Source organism: Corvus moneduloides, chromosome 8 (genome assembly GCF_009650955.1).
Source record: "Corvus moneduloides isolate bCorMon1 chromosome 8, bCorMon1.pri, whole genome shotgun sequence".
Classification (NCBI taxonomy): domain Eukaryota; kingdom Metazoa; phylum Chordata; class Aves; order Passeriformes; family Corvidae; genus Corvus; species Corvus moneduloides.
This window is the reverse complement of record NC_045483.1, coordinates 20,253,724-20,270,313: the sequence shown is the minus strand read 5'-3', so window position 1 is coordinate 20,270,313 and position 16,590 is coordinate 20,253,724. Positions and strand designations below refer to the sequence as shown.

Below are 16,590 nucleotides of genomic sequence, written 5' to 3'. Positions count from 1 at the left end.
AAGGCTTCAGGAGACACGAGTTCACTGCGAGGGTACCTGTTTGTTAAACCAAGAAAAGTTCTCTTTCAGGACAAGGGAAGTAGAAGAGGCACAAGCATGAATGGTGTTCCGAGGGACAGGGTTCGGAGGAGTGGGGAACGTTTCATGAGGTGCAGATATGAAATTAATGCTGTTGTGTTTCTTTGTTTAGCAGACACCGACGCAGTTTCCGCGTGCGTTGAGCATGACCTACCAGCCCGCTGGTCTGAACAGGTGCCTGATAGCTTGTTACAAGCACTCCCTAAAGTTAGGGTTTTGTGCCAGCTTCACTGCAATGCTGGGCAGGAAAGGCACCAGCTAGTGCAGGAGGCACACCTGTCCCTGTTTCCAGCTGGCCTGGGATTCACAGACAGGCTCAGCCTCAGTTTGGCTGTTTCTGTATTTTATTATCAAACTTTGCTTTTCACAGGAGTTTTGAAACATAGCTGAAACATTCATTGCTGTGTGAGGGGTTTTATGTATGAGATTGGAAAGGGTCCCAACCTTAAAAGGGCCTGTTCATTTTTGTGTTTGCAGCTGAGCCTCACCAAAGACATTATTTTACCCTAGAATTTCAAAGTTCCCCTTTTTTCATTGGAGATAATAAACTAGGAGCTATCTGAAAGCTTTCTGGCTGTGGCTGTAATGGTCAGGTTGCTTAACTGCCCTAAGTCTCTGTATAGCAGTATCAAACTGCTTTGGCTGTTTTTATAATAAAAGCTGGAAGACCAGTGCTTTCGGTAATACTTGGCTAAATTTCTGACTTGTGAATGGGGAGACAAAAGTAACTTCAGCCTCTGCTGTTGCAGGGTACAAAGACCTGGGATTGTGGTTTAACACAAGCCTGGAAGCTTTCTTGTGAGTGAAACCTCAAGCTCAATGCAAGCTCCTTGCATTGGCAGCCATGTCTGCAGCATGGTCCTTTCTAGGCAGTTCCAGTGCTGCAGCTGGTAGACGAGCTGACAGATTGTTCCTCATTTGCTTCTGGTAGACTCAGCAGCCTCCTTCAGGGTCTGGGCAAAAGCAGAGCAAGGACAAGGAAAATCTGACTTTGCATTAACTTGATGGGACCAGGTTAATGCAGGTCTGGCAGTCAAACACCATCTTTGGTCTAGTCTGGAGTCCCCTCCGTGTGAGAGCAGTCCCTGGAAGCCAGGTAGATTTGGCTGGAAAATTATATCTGATCCCTTTCTCTTGCTGGGATCAGCAAAGAGGTGGGTTCCTTCTAGGGCTGTGGCTCACTCTGCTCCTCCTAGCAGGAAGGTCCATTGCCAGCCCTGCACCATCTTGGATACATGGCATCTCTTTCATCTTCTCCTTGCTGAAACACAGCAAGTGGCAAAGGAATGCTGGGGAAACTGTGGATGAGGCCTTTGATGCTAATATGCTTTTGTTTACAGAGTCATCAAAAGCAATTAAATTACTGCTGGTTTTCAGTGGGAGCCAGAGACCTCAGCTTGCCATTAAAAACTCACTGTAGTCTCCCCAGTGCACAAGCACAGGATGTGTAGGTTCTCCCTTCACACACCTTTCCAGCTGCCTTTAAATTCCTGCCCATCTGTTTTGCTGAGTTATTTGGTACATGGCTGACCTTGCTCTGGGTTTACTTGACATTTATCTGCATCCCCATCCTGAACCCTGCAGATACACAGCCTATCTGAACCCAGCACCTGATCCTGCCACTGCACATGGTGACATGACTGGAGACCTAGTCTGTGCTTCATCCTTAGAGGGTGTATGGTGTAAATGCAGGGCTGTAGTACATAAAGAAATAAAGGCAAATATCTCCACTGGATGTGATGTCACAAAGCAGGTGGGGAGGGAGAAGCGCCACTGCTGAGCACATCTGGTTTGGGATGGGAGGTGAGATTTCTCCTCAGTAGGATGCCCAGGCTAGCTTTGAGAAGAGCAGCAGTGAAGGTGGCATTTCTTGTCTGGACAGTGGGACCACAAGTGTGTGCACAGGGAGTTAGTGTATAATGAAACCCCTGCTGCCATTTCTTCATTGCTTTTACAGCCCATGCATTTGCTTATCAGTAGAGTGCTTGATTTTTAGTTTTTGTGTGGACACCCCTGGAGTGTGAGACCAGAGGCACAGCGTTAGCCAGAAGCCTTTAATGTAAAGTTGTGTATTCAGTGGTGTGTCCTTCAGACAGTATTCTGCAGCTGCTTGATGGCTTGAAATATTTGGCTTTGTCCTTCATTAATTTCTTTCTTCTTTCCTTTCTTCCTCCTGTGCATTTTCCCCTCAATTTGGCAATGTAAACCCCAAACAAACCTTAAACAACCGCGCCTCACACTGCCCATGTGGCCGCGTGGGCCAGCAGCCGCCCGTGGCCGGGGGGTGCGATGCAGGCTCCCGTCGCCTCCGTGTATGACCCTCTGCAGAGCTCCGAGCCGCGGCGCAGGCACAGCAGCGCCTCCAGCCCCAGCCAGCTCCGAGTGGGGCCCGAGCAGCTGAAGCACGCGGCCCAGGTCTGCCCCAACAGCCCTGTGGAAGTGGAGGTGCCGGGACTCAAAGTGCTGCACGTGCAGTTCAATTCTCCCCTGCAGCTCTATTCGCAGAGCAACATCATGGACACCCTGCAGGGGCAGATCTCTTCTGTTAGCCCTGATTTCCCCAGGTAACCTGCCCACAACCTCTGCAGCCAGCTCAGCACATCTGCTCATCCGCATTTCGGTGTCCACGAGTCCCTCGTCCTCGTCTGTGGCTCATGGCATTGTCCGGTCACAAGAAAACAGCATTTACATTTCACCCTTCCAATGTTAGTGCATGACTCTTCACAAGAGCTTTCTCTGCCTCGTGTCTGTGCCCAACACCGTGGGGAACACCCAAACGTGTTTTTAGCCTGTCAGTATGTCCATTGCCCCCTGCACACCCATACAGCGGGACCTGACAGCAGCTGGTGGCTTTTCTGGAGGAGCCACCTGCAGCAGATGGCTTTGCTAAGGGTAGGAGAGCACTTTATCCTGAAAGCTGGTGTTTTTCCTGCACTTGAAATGGCTTTTGTTGTTTGTGACTGACAGGTGCTGCCAGTCTTTGTTCTTTTGTTTCACTGGCCATGGGTGTGTGCTGAGCTTGTTTCATTTCAGGCTGAAGCAGGTACCCATGGTCTCCATCTCTGGCTGACAGCACTCATGAGTTTGGAGCAGCCTGGCAGGCACCAGGCACATGGAGGGACAGTCTCTGTTCCCACCCCTGCCCACTTGTCTGCAGAGGTTGCTGCAGCACAGGCTACCTCTGCACGAAGGAGTGGAGGATGCTCAACATGCTCTGAGGTCTGTAGACGTGTGGTGAGCCTCAGCATCGCAAGGCCTGGGTCCTGTTTGATGTCTTTGTGGTACTTGGGAACCCCTGGCCCGTGCCTCTAAGTGACAGCCTCTGGGTTTTACAGGGAGGACCTCAGTGTCAGGATGGGTGAAACAGAAAGCACGTTTATCTGTCTCGCAGGAGGGGTCTAGTCAAGAATGAATTGTGAACCTTCTCCTATGTGACCAAGCAGCTTGCAGGTGTGTGACTTGTGGTCCAGGCACTGGTCAATCCCAGGGCCTCCATGGGACAGAAGAGGACACAGCCAGATTTCATGGCTCCTGGACTGCTCACAGTTCCCTTCTGGGAACCATGTGCTTCAAAGCAGAAAATCTGGTGTCCTCACCCCTGCACCCACACAGCCAAGCTTTGCCATGTGCCAGCAGCCAAGATATAGCGGGAGGCTGAGGATTTACTCCTGCCTTGTTACTCAGTGCAGTTACTTTCTGTAAGTCACTGCTCTGGCCTGTAGTCAGTGCCATGCGTACCAGAAGTGGTCACACTGCCAGCTCTCTGTGCTGGCCTGGAGAGCTGATAGTGCTCACAATGGAGCCTGAGACACCAGCAATTGTTTCATAGCAAAAGGGAGTGCTCCAAGCACTGGGCCTTCCTGTAGCCTTGAGATCCTTGTAAACTTTGCAAAATGGGCTGGCATAAAATAGTAAAATATAATTAGTAAAAAATAAACTCTGCTTTCTGAAAATTCTGTGTAATGCTATGTCTTTATGGTTTTTATTACCATCTTCTCGGCAATATTTAAGGCTCAGTGATCCAGTGTTAGTCAGTGTTGCAAGTTGCCCATGGTAGCAGCAATGAGATCCAGTAATGTGTGTATAAGACCCAATAAAAGTAGTTGGGGTTGCTCCCTACAAAGTTTCTACATGAGGGCTCTCGAGTGCATGGTAAAGGACTCCAGTTGCTGGTGATTGCTGCAGATGAAGTACTTGTGTAACAGGAGGTGCCAAAAACCAGCTGGCATACAGAGACTCACCATCTTGCAGATAGAATTTCTGTGCCTGTGGCCTTGCATTTTCAAAAGATACACATGCTTTCTGGTGATGTTTTTTAATTTAAGCAGCATAGCCTTCTGCCCTGAGGTGTTTTACTCCACTGGTACAAATTCAGGTTTGATGCTTTTTACAGTCTTTTGGAAGTCTTGTATGTGCAAGTGTACGTATAGGGTGCATACCTGGGAGGGCTGATCTGTATGTTTCACACTGCCACAATGCATGGTTGAAATGTGATGGCTTTGTTTGACTCTAGTGCTTTTTAAGATGATTTAGCCTTTGCTTTTTGGATGCATGTTATTGAAACATTCTTAGTATGCAATCTGCAATGAAAGGCTTCTTGCATAATGTTTTTATGGGTGGATAGAGCAGTGGAGTATTGAGTTTACATGAGATGAATGTGATGTGGAGCATGGGACATCTTCTGTCTAATAGAAGGCACATAATTATTTTATTTTGGGTTCAGTAACTGAGATTCGGGCTTCAAAGGTTCAACTGCTTGCATGTCTAATGTGCTTCCTGCTCCACTGAAAATTGCTAAAGATGGAAGCATTTTATGAAATTCTTTTTATGGAAATAGCATTTTATAACTCATGTGATGATTTTACTTCTGATGCTTGAAAAGTTTATTATGTAGAGTAACTCCCGGATGACTCAATTGCTCATTGGCATGGAAAGTATGCAGTTGCCTCCTCAAGAGAAAGATTTCCCTCTGCAATTTAGTCTGAACCTCAGGATGTTTATGTACTTTTCATGCAATCACAGAGTGCAGGAATGGTGAAACTGAGTAGACCATTTACATTTATAAGACTGCATTATACAATTGAGCCATCAGAGGAGATTTGTCAGCTATTTCATTTTATTGTATATGTTTTACTGCAGCTACAGAACACAAGGCAGGCAGGAACTCCCTGTGTCCTTTAGTACATCCCTTAGTCCAGCATTTGGCAATTTAAACCATTGATTTAAATAATTCTCACTGTATATTTGTCCAAACTATTTTCAAATCCTTTAGTTTGGAGGTTGCTCACCTGTCCATGATAATCTCCTCTGGTATTTCAGTGTCAATAGACATTGGAAAGCTTTTCCCAAGGGATATTCTAAATATCCTCCTGGAGTTTAAGCCTATCCTCTACCCAATGGATGTGGAGAATATCCTAGGTACTGCCTCCAGACTCTTTTTTTTATGCCAAAAGACCCTTCCAGTGGCACAATGACCCTGCACTGTAAAAAGCTGCCCCTGAAGCACCTTGGGCTCTAAGTCGAGGTGAGGGGTGGCAGCAGCACCTCGGGGCAGCTGCACTGAGGGCTTAGCCTTAGCAGGCAGAAATCTCTGTCCTTGACCTGCTCATTAACCTTAGTGAAGTACTGTAATGGGCTGTGCCTCAGAGCCTCCACCTATGAAACGGAAATAGTAACACTCACTTGGAAACCAGACTAAAATTACTGCCAATCAGGGAATCTTCTAGTTAGATCCTACAGCTGTTACCTTGTGAAGGTGACATTTACAAGCAATTCATAAAGTACTTGCAAAGATTTCTTTTTAATGGAATAAACTTTACTTAGTTTGGGATTCACCGTAGTGTAAGGTAGTTTATGCATGCAGGGAACATGTGTGGATGGCACAGCTACCACGTGGGATTGCCATCCCAGCACATGAATTCTTTATCTTCCTATTAACAGAGCAGTGATTTCCCAGGCAGAAGGTTTTAGTTGCTGGAGTGTATGGTAGTTGTGAAGCAGGGAGAACCCTTGGGCGACTGGCTGGGGGCAATCGGCGAGCAGCTGCTGGCAGCGGCGTGCACAGACAGCCCAGCGTGCCAATCCCAGCCGGAGCACATCCAGCACCTCCACGTTCATGACCTCTTGTCGTGCATGTGCTTTGCACGTTCATTCTTCAGTCATATGATGCATTCTGAAAGGTTTGCTGGAGGGATTGGCTTTAGTTTCATCTGTTTAACAAGTGTATTCTCTTTTCCTTCCTCAGTTTAGATCAGCATAACCAGACTCCAGGCAACATTGCCATAGACAAACAATCTGAGGTTTACAAGATGCTGCAGGAGAATCAAGAGTCAAATGAGCCACCCAGACAGTCTGCTTCGTTTCTTGTATTGCAGGAGATCTTGGAGTCAGAGGAGAAAGGTGAGTACTTACTGCACACCCGATCTGAGTGCACTCTTCTGCTCTGCCATTCTTTGGGCTGAGTAGCATTTAAAACTTTATTTTCCTTTTAGCTGTTGATTGTTCAAGGTAACGTGTAGGTGGTTTCTGCAAAAACCTACAGACCCTGTCACTAATTTGATTCCTTAATATTCTCTCACTGATTAGTTTCAGTGTCTCTGGGCCAATATCATTGCTTAATCATTGAGTGCTCCAGAAATAAACCCTTGCAACACTGAGTGATCAAAAAGGAATTTTAAAAGTCACAAAACCTTCTATAGTTTCTGAAGTTTTACCCCCTTTAAGATAATATTCACTGATTAAAGACCATCTTAGATTCAAGACTTTGGATGTTATCACAAGATACTGCTCTTCAGGGAGTTCTAGTGCTTCTGAACTCCATCCCCCTACACAAGAAAAAGTATCCACTTGTGCAGCTTAATGTAAAAATACAGAAGCTGGGTTACAGTGAGCAGTTCATAGCTTTTAACCTCTGAAAATTCGCTCTTCTTGGCATTCTTGATCTGACATCTGAACTTGTGCGGTTCAGAGCTATAGACTTAAAGATAAAAAGGCCAATTAACTTACTGGGGGCTAAATAGTGCTCTTTTCTCCCCTTAAATAAAATAAAATAAACAAATGAATGGGAAAAGAATTCCAAGAATGACCTTTTTTTGTCCTTAGGCCAGTTGAGACTCTGTCTTTTGTGTTATTAGTTTGGCAGTGGTGCATTCAGTTTAATACAAAAAAAGCCTGGTGCTGAGATACCACAAAAAGAAACAGATCAGCCAAATGCTGGTAGGTCTGAGGGATCTGTAGGGAAACAGCAAAATGAAGGAAATAAGGAAACAATAGGAAGAAAGAAACCAGGATCGTGGAGTCTTTAATATGCTGTTAAAATACCTACCTGAAAGCATCTTTTAAATATTGAGTGTTTGCAGCTTGCCCTCAGGGTTCAGCTCCTGCATGGAAGGAGTAGCCAGGACTTCTCACGAAGCCAAGGTCCTCCCCTGTGCTTAGTAGTGGTGAAGAAGATAAGAAGCAAAAGCCTCTCTGTTTTATCTTTCTTTGAAGATTTGCAGCATTGTTGGGATTCTCTGGCACAAGGTTTGCCTGTCCTATCACGGGCCGGCTGGGATAGGCTCTGGCATTATTCCACAGTGGGCTGACAATGCCCCATGGCCCAGCCTGTCTGCTCCGGCCAGCATCAAACACAGGCTGCTGCGAGTCAGATCGTTCCGTGTGATAAATGGCACATTGGATGGCGGCTTCTCCCAGCCTGGCTCCAGGCAATGGCTTGTGAATGGCAGCTGTGAGCCATCCCCAGCTGGGACAAGGCCCTTGGGGCATCACTGACTGGGCTTCGCTGACTCACACTGGCTGAGAGCCTGGGCCAGACGCAGCGGCCGAGTGTGGGTGTCTGGAAGCACCACGGCTTGTCTTTTAAGACCGGACCTTGTACTCAAAAGTGGAGTGTTCCACTGGGTGGAACATGCCATGTTTCCTGTGGGTGTTTGATTAAGAGAGATTTTAAAACGTGCTGTCAATGTTGCTGATAAGAGCAAAGTGCTGGTTGAGGCAGAGGGAATGAACAGAAGTCATAGGGAAGAGTCTGAAAATGTGATTGCTGCTGCTTGCTTCCCAGTGAGGGTCACTTGCAGCAGCTCTTGGAGGGCAGGTGCTTCTTGCTGTGTTCGGAGGGTTAGGGAACTTGCACCTCTGGACCAGCATCTGCACGGAGCTGAGTACAAACCTCTGAGCTGAAGGCTGCCCTAAAGGCAAACCAGTGCAGCATCACCCGCCCCACAGCTGAGGTAGGCATTTCCTCCCTTTTCCTTCAGCTCTTCTATCACTGACGCTGCCCTGGGCTGTGGTGAGTTCCTGACCTTGCTGGTCACCAGGGCGTGTCTTTGGAGGGTGTTTCCACCGCTTCACTGGGAATGCCCATTGTAAGTGTGCTCTTGGTTTGACACTGGTCAGAAGGGTTTCATCAGTGTCCCTCGCAGTCCAAGGTGTTTCTGACGAAATATCATGGGAGTCTCAGCAGCCTCCTTCCCTTGTTAACTGTGGAACCCCTTGGAAAAGTCATATAGGTAAGATAGTCCCATCATTGGTGTCATTTTGTAAAAGGCTCCTTTTTCCCTGCAGATATTTAAAGGCTTGCCTCATATCCCACATCTAGGATCCACTGCTGGTTTAGGCATCCAGGTCAGCACTTCTCTTGCGAAGACCCTGCAGGAATTCCCTGCCCCAGAGAAGTTGCAATAGGGAGATACCTGGAGCATGCTGTGCAACAGCAGGGGAGTGCAAGGTTATCCCCAGTGTCCCAGGGCTCTGCAAGAAGGAGTTTGTTAACCAGATCTTCCAGGAGTCTTGGGAAAACCAGCTCCACTGCAAAACAGACAGCAGACTGGAAAAGGACTTTGTCAGTCCTCTCTAGCCTGCCAGGACACCCACCTCTTTCTGAGCTCAAATCTGGGAATCAGCTTGACCCTAAGTGTGTGATCAGGACACATCAGGCAGACTCCAGTGCTGCCAAGGCTGGGGCTTTTGCTTTGCTTTGTGCATCTGTGCATGTGAGACACATCAGCTGAAGTCTGATGGGCTTTTAAGATGAGCAGATACTCTCATCTGACTGCCCACCAACTCAGGCCCTCACATTTCCAGGGCCACGTTCAGCTGTGTCCCTCCTCTCCTTCCTCCCCACACATCCCTAAATCCCTGCCCACTTTCTATGCATGAATCCCCACCTCAGAGCTGGGGTTAAAGAATGTCATGCCCCCAGCAGAGCATCTGCTTGGGAGGAACAGCCTCGAGCCACGCATCTCACATGCTCTGAAGCACTCTCCTTCCACCCCCAGGGGACCCTACCAAACCGTCTGGATTCAGGAGCGTCAAAGCCCCTACCACAAAGGTGGCCTCATCGATTGGGAATGCCCAGAAGCTGCCCATGTGCGACAAGTGTGGATCTGGCATTGTGTAAGTAAGCCTGTCCCTGGGGTTGCAGGTGAGCAGCCCATGCCTGTGCCAGGGGCTGAGGTACTGCACCCAAACAACTTCACCTACCCACACCCAGTGCAGCCAGGAGACTCGAGGCACATTTATTCTCACCAGCTTTAATAACACTAACTTTGCAATTCCCTGCAGTGAGGCAGGAGTTTGCATCTACAGATCTGTATCAGTGGAAACCAGAGCAAGTCCCTGTGAGACAAACCTTGAGGCAGTTATTGCTGCAGTGTTTTGCTTCTTACCTGAAATCCATTTACAGCATTTGGAAACAAAATGACCTTTCCATTCAGGGCCTGTGTATTTAATGCATTTCCTGTCTCAGTGCTCCCAGGTGTGGCATGGAGACTTGCCTTGGTGGTCAGAGGCGGTGGGGACTGCAGAGCTGCATTCTGGTCCCCACTCTCCTGTAAGAGCTCACACCTCCACTGTGTCTATGCAGATGGTTTTTTTTGTCTTTATTAAAGTGGGTAAAATCCAACTCCAGCAGACCTGGGGTTTGGGTTTGATAGAGAGCTGCTGCACCCTAAGTGTGACCACATGAGGCACCCGACCCATGTCTTTGAGTTGATCAGTTTTTCAACCTCAAATTCTTCCCTGCAGCCCCCTTAACTTAACAGTTTACTACACAGCAGTCAAGTACTGGTAGCCAAACCTGCATTGTCATGGCAGAATTCTGATTTCTCAGATGCTGCCCACCACAGGCTATCAGATTGTTGCTGAGACCCAATACACTGTGATTGCATGGTCCTCGCATGCCGGAGCATCTGGACCAGCAGAGATTACAGTAGAGGCAATCCATACCCTGTAAAATATGAATCAGAGACAAACCCTGTAATTATTCTACCAGCTGAGTAGGTCTGGAGAGAAAGCACAAGGCCTTGAATAGCACTCAAAACTAATGAATTACAGAAAATAGAGACAGCTGCTGGAACAAAATAATACTGGAAAATTGTTGTGTTGGGGCTGACGGTAGTTAACAAATTGCTGTGTCATTTTTGTAGTTTTCGTAGTCATCTGTTGGGTTAAGCTGTGAAGTCTTCCAGTAAGAGCTGGCCCACATTTGGCTGGATCTGTTCACTGCAGCTCCCGAGCAGCTGTGTCCGAGATGAAAACCAGGATTTGGTCTCTGTGCTTCTCCCACATGGACCTGGCATATCAGTCACTAGCAAAAAGGGCAGTGCTGGCTGTGCAGCCTTCATCCCTGCAGTTCTCCATTTGTGTTGCCATCCACTTGGTTTGTACCTGGATTTTGCTCCCCCAGATGGTCAAGCTACTGCCTGCCATTTGATCCTGGGCATTTGAATGCTGTTGTGCCATCTGCAGCCACCAGCTAAAGATGCCATCACAGTAATTCTTGCCACCACAGGTGGCTGTCCCTGTGAAACTTATGCAGATCAATGCTGGGAAACTCTTTCTAGAGAAGAGTTGCTATGCCAGCACATGCTGGGCTTCTAAAAGCGCTGTTAACATCTGCCTGACCAGAGGTAGGGCCTGTACTTTGACTTGTCAGGAGCAGAAGAAAACTTCACCTTCAGGACTGGTGTGGGTCTGGGCTGAGTGGGTGGTGGCTGGGGAGAGGGAGACAGTGGTGGGCACTGAGGGGTGCTGGTTCCTTCCCCAGAGGGATGTTTGTGAAGATCCGGGACAAGCAGCGCCATCCTGAGTGCTACGTGTGCAGCGACTGTGGCACCAATCTCAAGCAGAAAGGACACTTCTTTGTGGAAGACCAAATCTACTGCGAGAGGCATGCACGGGAACGGGTGATTCCCCCGGAGGGCTACGAGGTGGTCACCGTCTTCCCAAAGTAAACCATGCTGCTCACAAAGCCAGTGTGGATGGGTTATTCTCTGCTGATTTTCCTTGGAGAGCATTATCCCTACCCCCTGCAGAATCTTGTTTGCAGTAAGGAATGCTAGGCATGGCTTTGAATTTCCTTGTCATTATTAATCTTCCATCTGTTCACATGAGATGTCACTGATGTCACTAATTGTTCAACATTCTTTTAATCCTCTCACTGTTTTTTTTTTTTAATACACAAATTTTTTTTTCCTTCATTGTGGTGTCAATCACACAGGAAAATCAGAGGCCAAAGTCAGATTACAACTTTTCTGTGTTCCAGTTATTTGCCATCTGTTTGCCTTCAATAAATGGGGTGAATCCACAAGGCAGAAGTGTCTGCTTTCTGCTGTTTTCCTTGTGCACTGGATTGGGGATCCCTGGGCAGCAGAAGAGGTGCCCAGTCCATGGCTCTGTTTATCCTGGACAATAGTGGGAAGGATTTAAAAAGTTGAGTCAGACTGGTCCTACTGCCAGCTGAGCTGTGAGCAGCTGCCTGCTGGCACCCAGCAAGGGGCAGCTGAGCACAGCCAAGCCTCAGAACAGACTGGTGGCCTGTCCCCCGTGCAGGGCAGCCGAGAGCTGCCTCCTCTGTGTCCAGCACTGCTTCATGATGGGACTGGGCACATCAGTGTTTCCTGCTACTGCATCACCCCAGATGCGCCTTTGTTCCACACAGTCACAAACTGAGCTCTATGAGAAAAATGATGCTTGCTGGAAACCAGGGAATCCTAGAGCGAAGGTCTGAGTGGCCACGGTCCCTGTTCTGGCTCCCCCTGGGGGAAGCACATGTGGCTGCCCAAGGCATCACCCTGCTCCTAGTGCTGCTGCTGTGCACAGCTGCTGGAGGGTGCCTTTGGGGTGATGTGGAGAGGGGGGCACATGCCCCTTGTGCCCTCGACAAGGGGCTGATGGTGCCTGAGCAGAACCTCCATCCATGTAGAGAGGAGGCCTGCAGTGGTTATTTCTCTCACATCTCTAAATGAGATGCTGGCTGTTCTTAATGGTGTAAAAATAAACGGATTCTAAGATGTGTCATCTTTCCTTTAAAATGAATTGCCAATGGTTGAAATCAGCAGGGTGGGTTTGTAGCTGCACACAGCACTCTCTGGCCAGCACAGGGCCCCTGGAGTTAGTGGGTGCATCTGCAACAGCTACAGACAGTATCATGTCCCTGCCCTGCAAAGTCCTGTGTGTGTTCAGCAGTGCTGTCTGTACTGCTGCGTCCTGTGTTTCCTTCACCACAGCACAGCTGCCTTGCAAAAATAAAACCAACAGAAGACAAATAAAGCAAAATATCCAAGCTCAAACACAACCCCAAACCCAATCCTCATCTGAGGTAAAGCTGACCTGTCACCATGGCTCTAAGCCTCCCACTGTTCAGATAAACTGTGCAGCTTTTGGGCAGGTTGGGGAGAGGACTAATTCACCAACCCAGCTAAATTTAGTTCATCCCCTCAGGCTCCTTCTATGGGCAGAGGCAAGCAAGGCTGCCATAGCTCAACCAGCATTTGTTTGGCTCATCCCTGGGAAGCGCTTGCCTTCTCTGTGCCACTGGCACACATCAACACACACCTGCACAAACTCCAGATAGGTAGCACAAGCAGCTTTATTTTCCAGGGTAAGAGGGGAGGGTTTTTTGGCCTGCTGGGATGACATCTCCCCTCACTGCTGCTAAAGGGGGTTTATTCTCTCCCCTCCACAGCACACTTCCCTAGGGAAAGGCTGTCTGCTGCTGTGCTGCTGTGCTGGCCTGCACAAAAAGCCAGTGCAGTGGTGGGAAGCACAGACCTGCAGGGGTGGAGTGACCCTGTAGGCACAAAGTGCTCTGGCTGCATTGTGAACCAAGTCTCCTGTCCTGCTGTGGGACTGTGGCAGCTCCATGCCACCCACTGTCTCAGCAGGCTGGGGGCTCACGGCTCCCCCAGGAAAATGCCAGCTGCCGAGGCCATCTGGAGCACCATGTCCCAGCCCGGAGCCTGGGCTGAGCCCTCCAGTGCCTGCAGTCACTACATTCTTTTGTACACAAATGTCTGTCAGCAAAACAGCGCTCGTCCCAGAAAACCTCATGATTTGCTCTTGTGATGATTTGGGGGCAAGGGCATTCAAGCCTGGCCCATGCCTGGCCTTTCCCTGCCCTCCCACCCCGCACCGCACTGCAAACAGGTGACAAGCCCTTCTTTGTGCAGGGCCACGGGCTCTGTCACTGGCCTGAGCTCCTGCAGCCAGGCTGGCAGCACAGCTGGGAAAACTGTGTGCAGTTTGACACAGGAGTTGGGGACTACAAAAGATTTGTGCAGTAGTCTGGGTGTGTAGGTTTCTAACATGGATCCCAGAGCTGATCCAATTTATTATGTGGGAACAGGTTAGCTGAGGAAGTTCACATTCGTTACTTGAGGACTTCGATCGCTCTCTGCTGTATCTGGCTGAGAAAAGGAATGTAATAATCTTTTATGATGCAGGGCAAAATATTTGACAACTGCAGTGTTCACTGTAGTCTGACTTTCTAGATTCCTCAGGAGTTTAACAGTTGGCATCTGCAGTCTGTCAACAATAACAAAATAGGTTAAATAGGGTCACCCATGCCTTGCAACCACACTGAGCTGCCTGCTATAGAAATTAAGTTATGTAAGGAACACATAAAAGGTTCCTATGTGAAGCGTGTCAGGCAGTTGGTGAGTGGGTGAGCATCCTGCCAGAGGGACTGTCTCACAAAGGTGAGCAGCACAGCACAAGGCACAATCTGTCATTTTTAACACTGATTACTTCAGTTTCCATTTGCAATCCCTCCCTGCCACTGCCACGCATCCCCTTTCTCCTTGTGCAGTGGAGTCCGTGCCTTCTGCTCCCTGATGGGTCATGGGAGCCCCCTCCTCAGGCACAGCCACAGCAGGAGTTGCAGGCCATGGCAGGCTGGAGAAGAGGGCTGGTGTGGGACACAGTAGCAGAGCTCCCTCCACAGCTGAACAGGAATCACTATTTTTAAAACTCTTTACACAGTTAAAAAGACCCTGCTGCTGGCAGTGACTTGAGTGAGCTGGCCCCCCAGAGATAAAGCTGACAGAAGAGGGTTAAAAAACCCAACACTATCATCAAGACAGACCTTTCTTATTTTCGTCTTCTCACAGGCCACACCATCACTGTGCCAATAAACAGCACTGAGCAGCGTGGCCAGTTGCTCCAGCTCACACATTTAAGTTGCATTTGCTAATGGCTCAGATTTTTGTCAAGGTAGAGTCTTGGTAGTTCAAACATCATCTCTGCTAAAGCAGGTTAATAAGAGTACCCGAATGATGGCATGTGCAGAGTGCATTTCAGTGCTGGTGAAATGCCATTAAATAGATTCTAACGTGTGAAATTAAGTTTACCACACATTATCTTGTCATCACCTGGAAAAACTTGAGAAAAAGAAAACCTGCAAAAAGACACACAGTAACAACACACTACCAAGTGAAGACCACTTCTTTCTGTCCAGACATTTGGTCTCAGCACTCAGATATCCGCGAACACCAACAATAGAACAAGAGCTGGATCTATCTGGATGCCGCAGGGGACAGGAGCGCTGCTTCCAAGCCACCAGAACAGATCTATTGTACCAGGGTATCTCACCCCCCCAAGATCTTATCTAACAGATCAGATAAATAGGACAAGCTGTCTTGTAGTGAGTTATGTTGGCACCACGGAGTTAGGTTAACACTGGCCTGGCATCTCCCAACTGCCAATAAACATCTTGCTGTCAAAGTGAGATCTGGAAAGATAAGCTGGATTTCTGACTGACAGGCACCTCACTTTATATATAGAAGTGACTTTATATGTAGAAGTGACTATAGAAGTGACACCAAACTTTCACAAAGCAGAAATCTATACATTTCCCTGGAAATCTGTGGAGTTTCTCCCATGAGCAGGGATGCTGCTTCACAGTTACTGCTCGGGGGGTAAGTGAACGACTCTGTGCACATTTATTGTCATTTTGTGTATAAATTACATTTCACTCCTCATCAATACTATTTCTTGTGCCAGCTTTAATATAGGTACCTTGATATCATGCACCATGTTATGCTGTAATCTACTACCAGTCCTTTAGTTTTATACTGTGGAGTAATTCTGATTAAGATCTTCTGTCTGTTATCTTGCCTGTTTAATAAATAGTTAATTTTTATAACTAGATCTGTCACTAGAACTCACAGGCAAGAGTGACTCCTTAAACTGTTGCCGAAATCTGAGGCTAAGGCAGGGCTTGTCTGAAGCTCCTACTCCTTCTGTGACATCTATGCTTCAAGAATTTGTCTTGTATCCACTGAAATATTTTCTCTCTCTATGGACAATCGAGGGAACATTATTTCATGCAGAGCAATTTAAAACTGTCAGCACCAGCCACCCCTTTGCCCCGAGCATCCTCACATTGTCATTCCTGCATTTCCTTGTGGTCTCTTCCCCACGTATCTGTAGGAACAGGCTGGAAGGAAGGCTGTGTTCTGAAACACCAGCACCCTTCAGAGCACACCCCACTCTGCCTGTAGGCACTCAGTGCTCAAATGCTGGACTGCTCCTTCAGAGCTTGGGTGTACAGCAAGTGCACTCATTCTCTTGCCTGCAGGAAGAAGAAATGCAAAATCATATTAAGAAGGTACCATGCTTGTTTTAATCAGTGACATTTGTAGTACTTTTGGAGCCAAAAAATAATAGGGATGAAGAGATGGGGCTCCTCCGTGGCAACAAGCAAAAAATATGCATTGCTTCCACTTTCTGAAGGTGGGCTAGAAAAGCAGCCACAGCTCTGCCAAGTCTCTAAATAACATCAAGTCCCACACACATAAACAGTGATCATTTCCCCGATGCTACCATTAGCATTAATGCTAGTTCATGCATTTTTAGGAAAGCAGCAATTATTAAATCCTACTTGTACTGGCTCTGGGGTAGAAACTCTTATTTTGCACCATATCACCCTGTAAAAGGCAGGTTAAGCAGGGTAGATCAGTCTTCAAAAGTCACGTAGCCTGTGTGGGAGCAGCTGTCACTTATTAAATCTTTAACAAGATTAGGTTGAGATAAGGACAGTTGAATAGGGAAAGCAAAAGCCACACACACAAGCAAAGCAAAACAAGGAATTAATTCACTGCTTCCCATGGGCAGGCAGGTGTTCAGCCATCCCCAGAAGAGCAGGGCCCCATCATGCATAATGGTTACTTGGGAAGACAAACACCATCACTCCAAACATCTCCCCTTCCTCCTCCTTTCCCCTGCTTCACA

The 16,590-nt window shown here is 47.8% G+C and overlaps 1 protein-coding gene and 1 long non-coding RNA gene across 8 annotated transcripts in view; one reads left to right on the top strand and one right to left on the bottom strand.

Moving 5' to 3' along the window:
- The window catches only part of PDLIM1 (PDZ and LIM domain 1), a 44,361-nt gene extending 32,692 nt beyond the window's left edge, over nt 1-11,669 (top strand). Inside the window, exons 4-8 of one of the 7 annotated variants that reach the window (XM_032115747.1) lie at nt 194-252; nt 2,346-2,642; nt 6,323-6,477; nt 9,357-9,474; nt 11,126-11,669. In XM_032115747.1, the coding sequence (XP_031971638.1) occupies nt 194-252; nt 2,346-2,642; nt 6,323-6,477; nt 9,357-9,474; nt 11,126-11,312 (816 nt within the window). In that variant the 3' untranslated portion in view covers nt 11,313-11,669. The other 6 variants (XM_032115746.1, XM_032115753.1, XM_032115752.1 and 3 more) reach the window with 6 other exon arrangements.
- Nucleotides 11,520-16,447, bottom strand: LOC116447076. The gene is made up of 2 exons (XR_004241477.1): nt 15,742-16,447; nt 11,520-13,884 (listed from the first exon to the last, which is right to left on the bottom strand). It is a non-coding gene; the product is annotated as an uncharacterized LOC116447076 (long non-coding RNA).
- Between the last annotated feature and the right edge of the window lie 143 nt (nt 16,448-16,590).